This window comes from Triticum dicoccoides, chromosome 3A (assembly GCF_002162155.2).
Source record: "Triticum dicoccoides isolate Atlit2015 ecotype Zavitan chromosome 3A, WEW_v2.0, whole genome shotgun sequence".
Lineage (NCBI taxonomy): Eukaryota > Viridiplantae > Streptophyta > Magnoliopsida > Poales > Poaceae > Triticum > Triticum dicoccoides.
This window is the reverse complement of record NC_041384.1, coordinates 596,050,108-596,065,621: the sequence shown is the minus strand read 5'-3', so window position 1 is coordinate 596,065,621 and position 15,514 is coordinate 596,050,108. Positions and strand designations below refer to the sequence as shown.

The window sequence follows — 15,514 nt, the reverse complement described above, 5'->3', positions numbered from 1 at the left end:
CTTGAGAATAACCCGCCTAACATGGAAGATGCGGACAACCCTAGTTGATACATGAGCTATTTGAGCATACAAAACAGGATATTTATTTGAAGGTTTAGAGTTTGGCACATACAAATTTACTTGGAACGGCAGGTAGATACCGTATATAGGTAGGTATGGTGGACTCATATGGAATAACTTTGGGGTTTATGGAGTTGGATGCACAAGCAGTATTCCCGCTTAGTACAGGTGAGGGCTAGCAAAAGACTGGAAAGCGACCAGCTAGAGAGCGATAACAGTCATGAACATGCATTAAAATTAATCAACACCGAATGCAAGCATGAGTAGGATATAATCCACCATGAACATAAATATCGTGAAGGCTATGTTGATTTTATTTCAACTACATGCGTGAACATGCACCAAGTCAAGTCACTTAAATCATTCAGAGGAGGATACCATCCTATCATACCATATCACAACCATTTTAATAGCATGTTGGCATGCAAGGTAAACCATTATAAGCTCCTAGCTAATCAAGCATGGCACAAGAACTATGATCTCTAGTTGTCATTGCAAATATGTTTATTCATAATAGGCTGAATCAGGAACGATGAACTAATCATATTTAGAAAAACAAGAGAGGTCGAGTTCATACCAGCTTTTCTCATCTCAATAAGTTCATCATATAATCATCATTATTGCCTTTCACTTGCACACCTGAACGATGTGGATAATAATAATAGTGCACGTGCATTGGACTAAGCTGGAATCTGCAAGCATTCAATAAACAGGAGAAGACAAGGCAATATGGGCTCTTTTGTCAGATCAACAATAATGCATATAAGAGCCACTTCAACAATTTAATTATGGTCTTCTCCTATTGACCCCCAAAGAAAAGAAAAGAAATAAAACTATTTACACGGGAGAGCTCCCAACAAGTAAAAGAAGAACATGAAATATTTTTGGGTTTCTTTTTAATTACTACTACAAGCATAGAAAGTAAACTAATTAAAAGCTACAACTAATTTTTTTGGTTTTTCTTAAGGTTTATCAAACACACAAGAAGAAAGCATAAAAAGGGAAATAAACTAGAATGGATGATACAATGAAAAAGTATGAGCACCAACATCTGGCAATGAGTGTGTGAACATAAATGTAATATCGGTGAGAAATACGTACTCCTCCAAGCTTAGGCTTTTGGCCTAAGTTGGTCTATGGCCACGGCTGGCCTGGCGGATATCCATAATAATAGTTGGGGTCATACTGTGAAGAAGAAGACTCCGATTGCCACTGGTTGGCAATCATCTCCGGATCCCACTGGTAATTAGACTGTCGTGGAGGATCAACTTGTGGTTCCGGCTCTGGCTCTGTAGCTAGGGATGGCAATTTTATCCATGGATCTGGGTACCCGTGGATACTCGACCCGGTTGGGCAAGGGTATGGAGCTCATTTCTGCCCATGGGTCCGTGGATATGGATACCCACGAACAGCCGGGTTGGGCACGGTTATAGTTTGTGCTCCATGGATATCTAATGGATACCTGTACGTCATGTGAGGCCATATGCCAGTGATAGTAGAAAGAGCGAATCAATGGGAAATGGCAGGCAATATGCAACTGGTGCCATAAGCTATATGCTGCAGAATCAACCTCTAGTATGTCACACTTAAGGACTCATCATATTACTTGTTGCCTACTTATGCATGTAGATTATGTTATCATTTTTGAGTGAATGACAATGAGCTAATTTGATCTTTGGGAAGGCTTCATGCTGACTTTTCTATGCCCATGGAGCTCCATGGGTATGTGGGTATCCAGCGGGTCTGGGCATGGGCACAAGTTTTGCCCATGAATAATTCGGTGGATGGGCAGAGGGTAGGAAGATGGGTCACGGGTTGGATTTGGACCAGCTCCACCCGCCCCAAACCCGACCCATTGCCATCCTGGTATGTAGCTGATGTAGGGTTCCGATAGGCGTGAATAGCCTCTAACGGAACAAGGTACTGGCCTGCAGATAAATCAAACAAGGAAGGAGCAGGCATGGTAATAGTCTCAGGATGATGTTTATCAAAGAACAATTTGTATTTAAGCTCTCCTTCCCTATTCTTAACAATAAAATCATGTGCCGCCATACTCTTATAATCTAAATAAACACAAGGCAGCACTTTTTCTTCCTTCTCATAATGCCTAATAGGTATGTTAAAATGTGCAGCTAGGCGTGAAGCGTAGATGCCTCCAAAGATGGGGCCCTTTGTACAGTTCAGACTTAATCATTTAGCAATAATGCCGCCCATACTAACAGAGTTATCACTGAATAAACCGTGGAGCAAAATAATAATATCAGGGACACTAAGGTTTCCGCAGTTTCCGCGACCAATTAAGCAACGACTAGCAAATATTGCAAAATAGCGTAAAACAGGAAAATGTATGCTAGTGATTCGTGCATCGGAAACCTTCCTCGTTTCCCCTACAGTGATGATATCAATAAACCCATCCACATCGCTGCGATGTGGTCCTCTGTCATGCCCTCGAAAGGGACCAAACAAACCCGACAAAAATCATAAAGTGACATCTCCTTATGCTCATCATATAAATAAAACTCCACCGTAGGTGGTGAGCTCCTAGAATGGAAATGAAAGTTTTGCACAAAGATATTTGTGAGTAGGAGATACTGATCGCGTTGGTCATGGAGGAAAGCGGTGAGGCCTGCATTCTTAGCCAATTCATAAAAATCTTCATAAATCCCGGCTGCTCTCAAGAAATCATCGGAAGGCCATTCACACGACCGAACCTCCGCGGTGCGAGGCAGATTATATTTGGGCTTCTGTGCCTTTTCCTTCGAGCTTCGGCTCGATGAGCCCCTCAAAAGTCTCTTCATTGTTTTTTGAAATATTCTGAAATTTTTAGTAACTTCAAAATAAAAGTAAACCAAACTCAATAATATTGATAGCAACTACTCCTACAAGTGCCTAGGGACTATATCATGCATCAAAACTACTTTTTACCATATAAATTTGACATGCAAGATCAAGAACAGGGTCACCTAAGCAGCAAAAATTTGCAATGAATAAAGCACTAGAACAAAAACTAATTGGACCAATGGAGGAGTCACATACCAAGGAACAATCTCCCCAAGTAGTTTTGTGAGAGGTGCTTTGAGCAAGGAGATCAAAAATGGCGGCAAAATGAGCTTGGACTCGGGTTTGAGCTGGATATTCGTGTTTGGGGGAGGAAGAAGGAGTGTGTGGGTCAAAGGATAAGTGGAGGAGGGTGGGCCCACGAGGCAGGGGGCGCGCCCTCCACCCTCGTGGCCAGGTGGATGACCCCCTGCTGTGTTCTCAGTGCCAAATATTCTCAAATATTCTAGAAAAAAAATCATATTTAAATTTCAGGGCATTTGGAGAACTTTTATTTTCGGGGTATTTTTATATTGCACGGGTAATCAGATAACAGACAGAAAAATACTAATTTTATTTTATTTAATATATAAATAACAGAAAGTAAAAGGAGGGTACAGAAGGTTGTGCCTTCTAGTTTCATCCATCTCATGCTCATCAAAAGGAATCCACTAACAAGGTTGATCAAGTCTTGTTAACGAACTCATTCCGAATAACATGGAACCGGAGAAATTTCAAATAACACTATGTTACCTCAACGGGGATATGCACATCCCCAATAATAAGAATATCATATTCCTTCTTGACAGTAGGAAGAGGAAATTCAAAACCTCCAAATATAATCGATGGGATTTTTCCAATAGAGTTGATACTATGAACTTGAGGTTGTTTCCTCGGAAAGTGTACCGTATGCTCATTACCATTAACATGAAAAGTGACATTGCCTTTAGTGCAATCAATAACAGCCCCTGCAGTATTCAAAAAGGGTCTTCCAGGAATAATAGACATACTATCGTCCTCGGGAATATCAAGAATAACAAAGTTCGTTAAAATAGTAACATTTGCAACTACAACAGGCACATCCTCACAAATACCGATAGGTATAGCAGTTGATTTATCAGCCATTTGCAAAGATATTTCAGTAGGTGTCAACTTATTCAAATCAAGTCTACGATATAAAGAGAGAGGCATAACACTAACACCGGCTCCAAGATCACATAAGCAGTTTTAACATAGTTTGTTTTAATGGAGCATGGTATAGTGGGTACTCCTGGATCTCCTAGTTTCTTAGGTATTCCACCCTTAAAAGTATAGTTAGCAAGCATGGTGGAAATTTCAGCTTCCGGCATCTTTCTTTTATTTGTAACAATATCTTTCATATACTTAGCATAAGGATTCATTTTGAGCATATCAGTTAATCGCATACGCAAAAAGTTAGGTCTAATCATTTCAGCAAAGCGCTCAAAATCCTCATCATCCTTTTTCTTGGATGGTTTGGGAGGAAAAGGCATGGGTTTCTGAACCCATGGTTCTCTTTCTTTACCATGTTTCCTAGCAACAAAGTCTTTCTTATCATAACGTTGATTCTTTGATTGTGGGTTATCAAGATCAACAGCAGGTTCAATTTCTATATCATTATCATTACTAGGTTGAGCATCATCATGAACATTATCATGAACATTATCACTAGATTCAGGTTCACTACCAGATTGTGTTTTAGCATCAGAAATAGAGATGTCATTTGGATTCTCAAGTGTTTCAATAACAGGTTCACTAGAAGCATGCAAAGTCCTATCATTTTTCTTTTTCTTCCTATTAGAAGGACTAGGTGCGTCCACATTATTTCTCTGAGAATCTTGCTCAATTCTCTTAGGGTGGCCTTCAGGATACAAAGGTTCCTGAGTCATTCTACCACCTCTAGTCATAACTCTAACAGCATTATCATTATTCTTACCATTCAATTCATTGAGCAAATCATTTTGAGCTTTAAGTACTTGTTCTACTTGAGTGGTAACCATAGAAGCATGTTTACTAATAAGTTTAATTTCACCTTTGACATTAGCCATATAATCACCCAAGTGTTCAAGCTTATTTGAATTATATTTCAATTGTCTACCAAAATAAGCATTAAAATCTTCTTGCTTAACCATAAATTTGTCAAACTCATCTAAGCATGGGCTAGCAAACTTAGTAAATGGGATTTTAGCTTTATCATATCTATAGAGAGAATTTACCTTTACTACCTATGTCGGGTTATCAAGACCATGAGTTTCTTCAATAGGTAAAGGATTAAGATCATATGTTTCTTCAACGGGCGGTAAATTAAGACCATGTATTTCTTCAATAGGAGGTAAATTCTTAACATCTTCAGCTTTAATACCTTTTTCTTTCATAGATTTCTTTGCCTTTTGCATATCTTCAGGACTGAGAAATAGAATACCCCTCTTCTTCGGAGTTGGTTTAGGAATAGGCTCAAGAATTGGCTCCGGAGCTGGCTCAGGAAGTGTCCAATTATTTTCTTTTGTCAACATATTATTCAATAGAATTTCAGCTCCATCCGGTGTTCTTTCCCTGAAAATAGAACCGGCACAACTATCCATGTAATCTCTGGAGGCATTGGTTAGTCCATTATAAAAGATATCAAGTATTTCATTTTTCTTAAGAGGATGCTCAGGCAAAGCATTAAGTAACTTGAGAAGCCTTCCCCAAGCTTGTGGGAGACTCTCTTCTTCAATTTGCACAAAATTATATATATCCCTTAAAGCAGCTTGTTTCTTATGAGCAGGGAAATATTTAGCAGAGAAGTAATAAATCATATCCTGGGGACTACACACACAACCAGGATCAAGAGAATTAAACCATATCTTAGCATCACCCTTTAATGAGAACGGAAATATTTTAAGGATATAAAAGAATGAGTTCTCTCATCAGAAGTGAACATGGTGGCTATATCATTTAATTTAGTAAGATGTGCCGGCCACAACAGTTTCAGATTCATAGCCATGAAAAGGATCAGATTCAACCAAAGTAATTATATCAGGATCAACAGAGAATTCATAATCCTTATCAGTAACAAAGATAGGTGAAGTAGCAAAAGCAGGGTCAGGTTTCATTCTAGCATTAAGAGATTGCTGCTTCCATTTAGCTAATAACCTCTTGAGCTCGTATCTATCTTTGCAAGATAAAATAGCTAAAGAAGCTTCTTTATCAAAAACATAACCCTCAGGAATAACATGTGAGTCTTCATTATCACTTTCATCAATATTATAAGATTCAATATTTTGATTCTCTCTAGCCCTAGCAAGTTGTTCATCAAGAAATTCACCAACTGGCACAGTAGTATCAAGCATAGAAGTAGTTTCATCATAAGTATCATGTATAGCAGAAGTGGCGTCATCAATAACATGCGACATATCAGAACGAATAGCAGAAGCAGGTTTAGGTGTCGCAAGCTTACTCAAAACAGAAGGTGAATCGAGTGCAGAGCTAGATGGCAGTTCCTTACCTCCCCTCGTAGTTGAGGGATAAGTCTTGGTTCTTGGATCTTTCAAGTTCTTCATAATGATAAGTAGATACAAATCCCAAGTGACTCAAAGAATTGAGCTATGCTCCCCGGCAACGGCGCCAGAAAATAGTCTCGATAACCCACAAGTATAGGGGATCGCAACAGTTTTCGAGGGTAGAGTATTCAACCCAAATTTATTGATTCGACACAAGGGGAGCCAAAGAATATTCTCAAGTATTAGCAGCTGAGTTGTTAATTCAACCACACCTGGAAACTTAATATCTGCAGCAAAGTATTTAGTAGCAAAATAATATGATAGTAGTGGTAACGGTAGCAAAAGGTAATGGTAGCAAAAGTAATGTTTTTGGTATTTTGTAGTGATGATGGCAATAGCAACGGAAAAGTAAATAAGCGAAGAACAATATATGGAAAGCTCGGAGGCAATGGATCAGTGACGGAGAATTATGTCGGATGCGGTTCATCATGTAACAATCATAACCTAGGGTGACACAGAACTAGCTCCAGTTCATCAATGTAATGTAGGCATGTATTCCGAATATAGTCATATGTGCTTATGGAAAAGAACTTGCATGACATCTTTTGTCCTACCCTCCCGTGGTAGCAGGGTCCTAGCGGAAACTAAGGGATATTAAGGCCTCCTTTTAATAGAGTACTGGAACAAAGCATTAGCACATAGTGAATACATGAACTCCTCAAACTATGGTCATCACCGGTAAGTATCCCGATTATTGTCACTTCGGGGTTAACGGATCATATCACATAATAGGTGACTATAGACTTTCAAGATAGGATCAAGAACTCTCATATATTGATGAAAACATCATAGGTTCAGATCTGAAATCATCGCACTCGGGCCCTAGTGACAAGCATTAAGCATAGCAAAGTCATAACAACATCAATCTCAGAACATAGTGGATACTAGGGATCAAACCGTAACAAAACTAACTCGACTACATGATAGATCCCATCCAACCCATCACCGTCTAGCAAGCCTACGATGGAATTACTCACGCACGGCGGTGAGCATCATGAAATTGGTGATGGAGGATGGTTGATGATGACGATGGCGACGGATTCCCTTCTCCGGAGCCCCGAACGGACTCCAGATCAGCCCTCCCGAGAGGTTTTAGGGCTTGGCGGCGGCTCCGTATCGTAAAACGCGATGAATCCTTCTCTCTGATTTTTTTCTCCCCAAAACCAAATATATAGAGTTGGAGTTGAGGTCGGAGGAGCTCCAGGGGGCCCACGAGGTAGGGGGGAGCGCCCTAGGGGGGCAGGCGCGCCCCCACCCTCGTGGACAGGTGGTGAGCCCCCTGGCCTTCATCTTTTGCAAGGATTTTTTATTATTTCCGAAAAGTTGTTCCGTGAAGTTTCAGGTCATTCCGAGAACTTTTGTTTCTGCATATAAATAACACCATGGTAATTCTGCTGAAAACAGCGTCAGTCCGGGTTAGTTCCATTCAAATCATGCAAGTTAGAGTCCAAAACAAGGGCAAAAGTGTTTGGAAAAGTAGATACGATGGAGACGTATCACGCATCGGTGGTACTACTCGGAAGATCCGCAAACGCGCCTGGAGAACTCCATACTTGAGTAAGCAAAGCATACCTCTGACCTCCAAAGATACTCTGTAAAAGAAAGTCCTTACCAGCCGCTATCTGCCTCGCCTGATGGATATCTTCACGAGCACTCCGGGACTCGATCCACGCTCTTTGGCCTCATGGAGGGCCTTGGCGAGCTCGGTCGACTGAGCCGAAGTCTTCTCCTCCAAGGTCTCGCATTTGCTGATGGCATCCTTCGGCTCCTGCTCGACTTTGATCACCTGAGCTTCATGTTGGCGGCAAGCAGCTTGCTCGGTCTTCACTTTTGCAGCCGCTTTGTCAGCGGCTGCCTTGTTGGCCTTAGCCTCATGGCCTGGGCGAGGGCGCCTTTAAGGGTCTCGACCTTGGCTGCACCAGCTGTGATCATAATTAAAAGCATTTCATGAGTTAACCTCTAAATATGCATATTACTTATGATATAAAAATAACTTCCTTTTTAAAACATTATACGCATACCTTGCGTCTCGTCGAACCACTTATTAATGCGGTCGATTTCCTCATCTGCCACCTGAAGCTTCCGATTGAGTTCGGAAACTTCTGCGGCCTGGGCAGTTGCCGCCAACAGGGAAGCATGTTACAATAATAGCATAGCATGTTAACTCTCCCGAATACTACGTGGATCCTCTGTCCGATTTCTTTTAAAAACTAGACAGAGCTTCAGGGGCTATTGTCTGTGCACAGGTATATTCCTCTATATGAAAAGTTTTTAGAACATTACATCGCCTACCTCAAGCCTGTTAGTAGGCTGGTGAAGGCTTCATTCAGTCCACTCTTGGCAGACCGAACCTTCTCCACCACCACACCCATCAGGGTGCGATGCTCCACCATGATGGAAGCACGCTGCAGTGCTTCCTCCAGAGCGTTGGGCGCCTCCGGATTAGTGGAGGTCGCCGATGGAGCTGATGCTCCTCCCCCCTCTTTCAAAGGGGGCTGCTCGCCTGATCCCGGGGCCGCGTTGGTCTCCGAGATGGTGTTTGGCTGGGGCCCGGATTGTTGGGGCTCCCCGCTGTTGGTTGTCATAGGGGTCGTCCCCCCTAGGTCTTCGGCGACCGAGGTATTAACCTCGAACGCTTTCCCGACGGCCTCTCTCACCCCTCCTCGGCTAGGAGAGGTCCTTCGGGACGACACTTCGGCGTCCCCCATGGTGATAGGCGAGGGAGCTCGCGGCGGCGTTTCACTCTCTGCCATTTCGGGTGGCAGTGAGTTCCCCTCCGATAATGGAGTTTGCGGGAGCTCGCGTGGAGGGCTGAAAGGCAAATAAAAAAATAACTTATGTAATGGAAACAGGAAGACCGAAGATAAATAGTAGGTTTCTAAATACTTACAATTCGGTTAGGGGCTTCACCCTGGGAGGCCTCTTGGGGACTAGTTCGGACTCTGAGTCCGAACTGTCCAAGGGGATCACCTTCCCTCTCTTGGGCGCCTGCCCCTTCGGGTCCTCGGAGGCCGCCCTCTTCTTCTTCCTCCCCTTACGTGGGGAGTCGTTTTCCACCTCCTCCTCCTCCTCTTCTTCCTCGTCTTCCTCGTGGGAAGAGAGGGCTTCGGTCTCTCCAGACACCGTGTGTGAAGGACCTTTGTGGCGGGGGCCGCCCTTGGCCTCCTTGCCTTTCTTCTTCTTGGCCTTCTTCTCCGGCGCCTGATAGGGCGCCGGGACCAGCATCTTCGTTAGCTGGGGTGTGGGTGGGTCCTCAGGTAGTGGTGCCGGGCACTTGATCCGCTCTGCCTTTTTCGTCCATCCCTGTACGAAAGGCAGGCAATATATTATATCTGAATTATTGACCGAATAGGTCTTCGGAGAAATTATGCTTATCGGCGAGGTTGGGTTCTCGATGTCGAGTCTGATGTCTTCGGTCTTCATCGGCCAAATTTTCTGAGCCTTGAAGAGTTGCTTCCATATATCTTTGTGCATGGTGCCGAAGAAACGCTTCAAGGTCCGTGGCTCCTTCGGATTGAACTCCCACATGGGGAGGCCCGGAGTTGGCAGGGAAGGATGCGGCGGAAGAGCATCACCTGAATCACGTTTGTGAGACCGGTGTCCGAACCCAACACGTTGGAGATGCGTTTCTGCAGCATCTGCACCTCCGGTTGGGACCCCCAATCAAGGCCCTTGGCGGTCCATGAGGTGAGTCTCGTGGGGGGTCCGTATCTGAAGTCAGGCATGGCCACCCAGTTGGTGTCGCGGAGTTCGATGATGTAGAACCACTCCTGCTGCCACACCTTGACTGTATCCACAAATGCCCCTTTGGGCCAGACGACGTTGGGAAGCTTGCTTATCATAGCCCCGCCACACTCCGCGTGTTGTCCGCCGACTACCTTCGGCTTCATATTGAAGACCTTGAGCCATAGGCCAAAGTGTGGGGGTGTGCGGAGAAGAGCCTCACACACGATGATGAACGCCGATATGTGGAGGAAGGAATTTAGGGCTAGATCGTGGAAATCTAGCGCGTAATAGAACATGAGGCCTGGGACGAAGGGGTGGAGGGGAAACCCTAGCCCTCGGAGGAAATGGGGGATGAACACGACCCTCTCGCCATGCTCCGGAGTTGGGATAACCTGATCTTTGTTAAGAAGCCTGTGTGCGATACCCGTGGATAGATAGCCCGAGCTCTGAAGCTCCTTGATGTCCTTCTCGGTGACGGAGGAGACCTCCCACTTGCCCTTGGAACCGGACCCGACCATTGCTGGGGAGGGTGGTAGTGGTGGGAAAGATTGGAATTTTTGGGCGCTGGAGCTGGAAGGCTGGAAGGCATAAGCTAGAGGAAGGTGTGGGAAAAAAGAAGGGATTTTTACCCTCTTATAGGCGGCAAAAATACCAAACGCCCCCCTCTCAAGCCATAAACCTCGCCTGTTCCCAATGAGATCGTGCGTAAGGCGCGGTTGGGTTACCCAAACCATATTGATGAGAATCCCGTAATGGGCGGGCACCAACTCTGTTTTGACAAGATGTGCCAATGAAGGCTAAGCCTCGAAACACGAAACGGGAGGCATAAAAACGGTTCAAAATGTTGAAGACTCAAGTGTGACGCTTCCCCGAAAAAGTTGCCAGTAAAAGACAATGTTCCTGTTTTTATGTCTTGCCTTTGTGGCTAAGGGTTGTATTGATTATGCAGAGCCGGACACAGCTCCTTTATGCAGGAAGCTGACTTAAAAATTTAGGAGAAGGAATCCGCCTTGTCATGCCAAACAGATCGTCATCGAAGATTGGTTCAGTGGCTACTAAGGGAGTCCTGGATTAGGGGGTCCTCGGGTGTCTAGATTATTCAATATGGGCCGGACTGACGGGTCGTGAAGATAAAGCAGAAGACTATCCCCCGTGTCCGGATAGGACTCCCATATGCGTGGATGGCAAGTTTGATGTCCGGGTGTACTCTTTCTTTCCTTTGCAAACCGACTCTGTATAACCCTAGACCCCTCTAGTGTGTATATAAACCGTAGGGGTTAGTCCGTAGAGGCTATCAGAATAATCATAGGCTAAACAACTAGGGTTTAATCATTATGATCTTGAGGTAGATCAACTCTTGTAACCCTTATACACATCGAATATAATCAAGCAGGACGTAGGGTTTTACCTCCTTTAAGAGGGCCTGAACCTTGGTAAAACATTGTGTCCCTTGTGTCCCTTGTTACCATCGATCGTCAGATACACAGCTTGGGACCACCTATCCGAGATCTGCCAGTTTTGACACCGACAGGGGGGCACCGGGTTAATCGGCTCGGCGCGACGGTCCGGGGCACATGTCCGACAACACCTCAAGTGGTTGGGAAGGTGGTGTTTGGGTGGGGACAAAATGGAAGGAGTGGTTCCCGTGAGTGCGAGCTCGCAAGAAGCAATGAAGGTGTATGATCTGTGCGGTTCCACATTAAGGAGTTGGCCTCACGGGCTAACTCGGCAGTCAAAATCGCTTAAGTCAAAACCGGGGGATGGGGGGGTGATTCCTAAACGGTTGGTTAGTTCGAGATGTGGGATGACTGATTTTGAAGCTGAGGGTTGAATGTTCACCCGAGGTGCAAGTTTAGGCTTATAAACTGGACTTTTTTAGCTGCCAAACCATAATTCGGTATATATCATTTGTTTGTTCAGTCTGTAGTGTGTATAACTACAAAATGATTGGATTACAGTGAGTACATCCGAGGTCTGGTACGCTATCGCTGAGAATAAAACATACCACTATCTCATAATTCACTTGAATAGTGACAAATATCTGCTATTACTAAAATTTGAATTCAACAACATACTTCTGTGTGCAAGTGTGAAACAATGGCAAAGCAAAACTGCTTCAACCCCCTATCTTGTGTGTATGCTACAGCCCTAAATATTTTCTTTACTCCGTTGTGTTAAGGAAGGGGGACCCTTCTGTGCAGCCCTCTGCATCCATGGGCCTCCCAACAAATAAACGAATGTGTCTACGCCTATCCTAGTACGATTACGTATTACAGGATAAAGCTCCGTCTCGTCGTGTCGTTTGCCATTTCTGACACTCGTCGCTCAGTACTGGGAGTTCTGGAAGAACATGTCCTCCTCCCTCGGCTCCTCCTTGGCGCTCGACGCGTGCATCGCGTCGTTCTGCCTCTGCTGCTGCTGGTGCTGGCTCATGTACGACGCCGTCGGGTTGTCGAACCCGGGCCCGGAGAAGCCGAAGCTGCCGTTGAAGCCGAACGAGCCCTGGTTCTGGCCGCTGAACCCGTTGGGCCTCGGCGCATACTGCTGTGTCCCGGCCACGGCGGGGGCGGCGTTGGCTTGGTACGCCATGGCGGACGGCTGCGGGTTCAGGTAGTGGCCGGTGCTCGCGGTGCTGTCCGCCGCCCGTGGCGCGGGGCGGTAGAGCGCGGCGCTCCCCCTGGCGGCCGGCACGTCGTGGTTGTGCTTGCCCTCGTACGTGGTGATCACCGCGCGCAGGTCGTGGGACGCGCGCTCCACGTGCTTCCGCACGGGGCACCCCACCGTGGTGCACTTGTAATAGCTCCGCGGGTTCGGGTTGCCCTTCACCACCTTCTGCCCGTACTTCCTCCACCGGTACCCGTCGTCGAGGATGTCGATGTCGCTCATGGTCTGGACGACCACCCTCGGCTCCCGCACCGTCCGGTTGCCGGCCATGTTCATTCCCTCGCCGTCACCACCGTCTCTCCTCCTGAAATTTTTGCCGATAGCAGGTTAATTTCCTCTGTTCCTCCAAGAATGCAACTCGCATGTACACATTGGATATGAATCGGTGCTCACCTCTTGGAATCCGGCTCATCATCGTCGTTGTCGTTACGGCCGACGTTGCCAGACCGCGGCGAGCTTACACCGTTCTCGTCGTCCCCGAAGGACGCCGAGGAGTTCTCGGGCGTGGTGACCATCCCTCCGAAGGAATTCTCGGACGCGTCGCCGCCGCTCTGCAGCACCTGGGCCGCGGCCGCGCCGCCGCCGGAGCCCCTGCGCGTGTTGAGCGGCTTGGCGTGGTTGTGCGTGCCCTTGTAGACGATCTCGGTGATCTGGCCCTCCAGGGAGGTCTCCACCTTCTTCTTGGTGGGGCAGTTGGGGAAGGTGCACTTGTAGTAGCTGCGGGGGTTCTCGCTCCCCTTCACCTGCTTCTGCCCGTACTTGCGCCAGTTGTACCCGTCGTCCGACGACCGCCTCTGCGAGTGCGTCTGCCTGTACGCGCCGGCAGGCGCCATCTCCGACGAGGTCGCCTGGAGCGCCGGCGCGCCGAAGCTCGCCGGGTTGGCGCCACTCGCGTCCATGCCTTCTTGTTGCTGGCCGTACCCCCATGCCTGCTGCTGCGGCTGCTGGCCTGTGTACGCCTCCTCCCCCTGAATCATTGCAAAGGATAATTTAAAATTAGGGAATCTCTCGTGCGCTGTTGGGATTTCCGCTAATCAATCACTATCACGGGGACTATTTCTCACAACCATCCTATAAAAATGAAAAGATGATGACACGACAGCGCGACAGGTGCTCCGTTTGTGGACGCGGAATGAAGAAAAATGGTATTCTATACCGCAACTAGTTTATACTTATTTGACAAAGTCGACGAGGACACCGCATGGTTCGTGATCTCACCTGTGACGCCACCGCAACCGGTGGCTGTAAGCTAGTCGTCGTCGTCGTCGCACGCGCGGCCTCCTCGCCATTCGCCGGCGCCGTCTGGAACGAGAAGTCGGAGTAGGGCTGCCTCTGCTCCTCCTTGCCGCCCTGCTCGGCGGCGCTCGGCGTCGGCGCCTCCGGCTGCCAGTTGAACTGCGACCCGAACGCGCCCGTCGTGGGTGACGGGAAGATCTGAAACGACAAACCAAAACCGCGAATCAGCGACACGAACTCAATCGATGACATGGCGCCAACGGAATTCCATTCCATGGCGTTCTTGCTTACACTGGAGGTGAGGAGCACCGGGGAGTCGAGGAAGTCGGCGAGGTTCATGCCGGCGGGCATGCTGAAGAAGGACGACGGGGACATGAGCGAGGGCGAGAGCGGCAGGGAAGGCGGGGTCAGGGCCTTGTACCCGGACGCGCCGCCGGCCGCGGCGGAGCCGCCCAGCATTTCAGTGAAGCTCGCGCTCCCGAAGGAGAAGGAGCCCGGCCTCGAGTTGGTCGACGTCTCCACGCTCCCTGACGACGAGGTAGTCATCGGAGAGGGCTCTGATCCAAAATTGCGCGCGTGTGAGTTACGACGTGCGACGGTCGTCCGGCCGGCGTGTCTGCGTCCGGCGTGTACGTACGGCGAGGGAGAGGAGGAGGAGGAGGCGGAGGGGGAGGGGCGATCGGTTGGATTGCTTGGACGGAACGGGGGAGGAGGACTATATAGAGCTTCGAAAACTTTGACCGTGGACTGGTCAAACCTCGTGCCGTTTGACTGGCGGCGCGTTAGGCTAACGAGCGACGAGCGACGGGCTGACGGGAGGTACCCACCAGTAGCGACGAGCCATGCCGCTGAGTGGGGGCGACGTGGCAGGCATCCTGACACGCTAGTGCGGGTGCGGGTACGGTTCTGGGTGAGAGGAGGAGTTGGTGGTCGTGGCTCATTTCTTTGACCTGTTCCAACGTCCAGCGTGGATTGTACTCCTTGGTTCTAAACAAGTGTTGAGGGGATTAAATCAGCATGATTGAAGCTAAGAGACAGAACGCAAAACTAGTTTAATTATGATGCTTCGATACGATTTACTGTTTGGAGCTATGTTCTTGTACATATATGGGAAGAACAACTCCTTGGCTGCCTTTTGTAGTTGTTCTTCGTTGTATATCCGTTTTTGTTCTTGCTCTGATCACTGATCATTGTACTCAATTGCAGTGGAGCAAGAACTTTAGAAACACAAACAAACTTCGGAAGTATCTTTCGATGACATGTGTTTTCAACTCCTATACGAAGAAAATAGTCCATTCGGTAGAATTTACAAATAATGTTTTGAAAAGTTATTCTTTCCTTCTTAAAGTGACACTACGCATATTATTTAACCCTCTGATTTTTTTGTTTCAACCCGGACCCAAAGTTGCGCCCACCAATATCTTTCTAGATGCATGGGTTAAATAATTCTA

At 46.9% G+C, this 15,514-nt stretch overlaps 1 protein-coding gene across 1 annotated transcript; it reads right to left on the bottom strand.

Moving 5' to 3' along the window:
* Window positions 1-12,152: 12,152 nt before the first annotated feature.
* LOC119269446 (WRKY transcription factor WRKY24-like) lies at window positions 12,153-14,747 on the bottom strand. The gene is made up of 4 exons (XM_037551276.1): window positions 14,355-14,747; window positions 14,046-14,261; window positions 13,221-13,795; window positions 12,153-13,131 (listed from the first exon to the last, which is right to left on the bottom strand). The coding sequence occupies exons 1-4, from the start codon at window positions 14,607-14,609 to the stop codon at window positions 12,489-12,491; spliced, it is 1,689 nt and encodes a 562-aa protein (XP_037407173.1). The 5' UTR covers window positions 14,610-14,747; the 3' UTR covers window positions 12,153-12,488.
* Window positions 14,748-15,514: the final 767 nt, after the last annotated feature.

Excerpts from the sequence above, each read along its gene's own strand:
- LOC119269446 (XM_037551276.1), bottom strand. The coding sequence starts at position 14,609 with ATGACTACCTCGTCGTCAGGGAGCGTGGAGACGTCGACCAACTCGAGG. Across the intron at positions 13,796-14,045 it reads CGGTTGCGGTGGCGTCACAG|GGGGAGGAGGCGTACACAGG; the intron begins GTGAGATCACGA and ends GCAATGATTCAG. Across the intron at positions 13,132-13,220 it reads GATGAGCCGGATTCCAAGAG|GAGGAGAGACGGTGGTGACG; the intron begins GTGAGCACCGAT and ends CAAAAATTTCAG.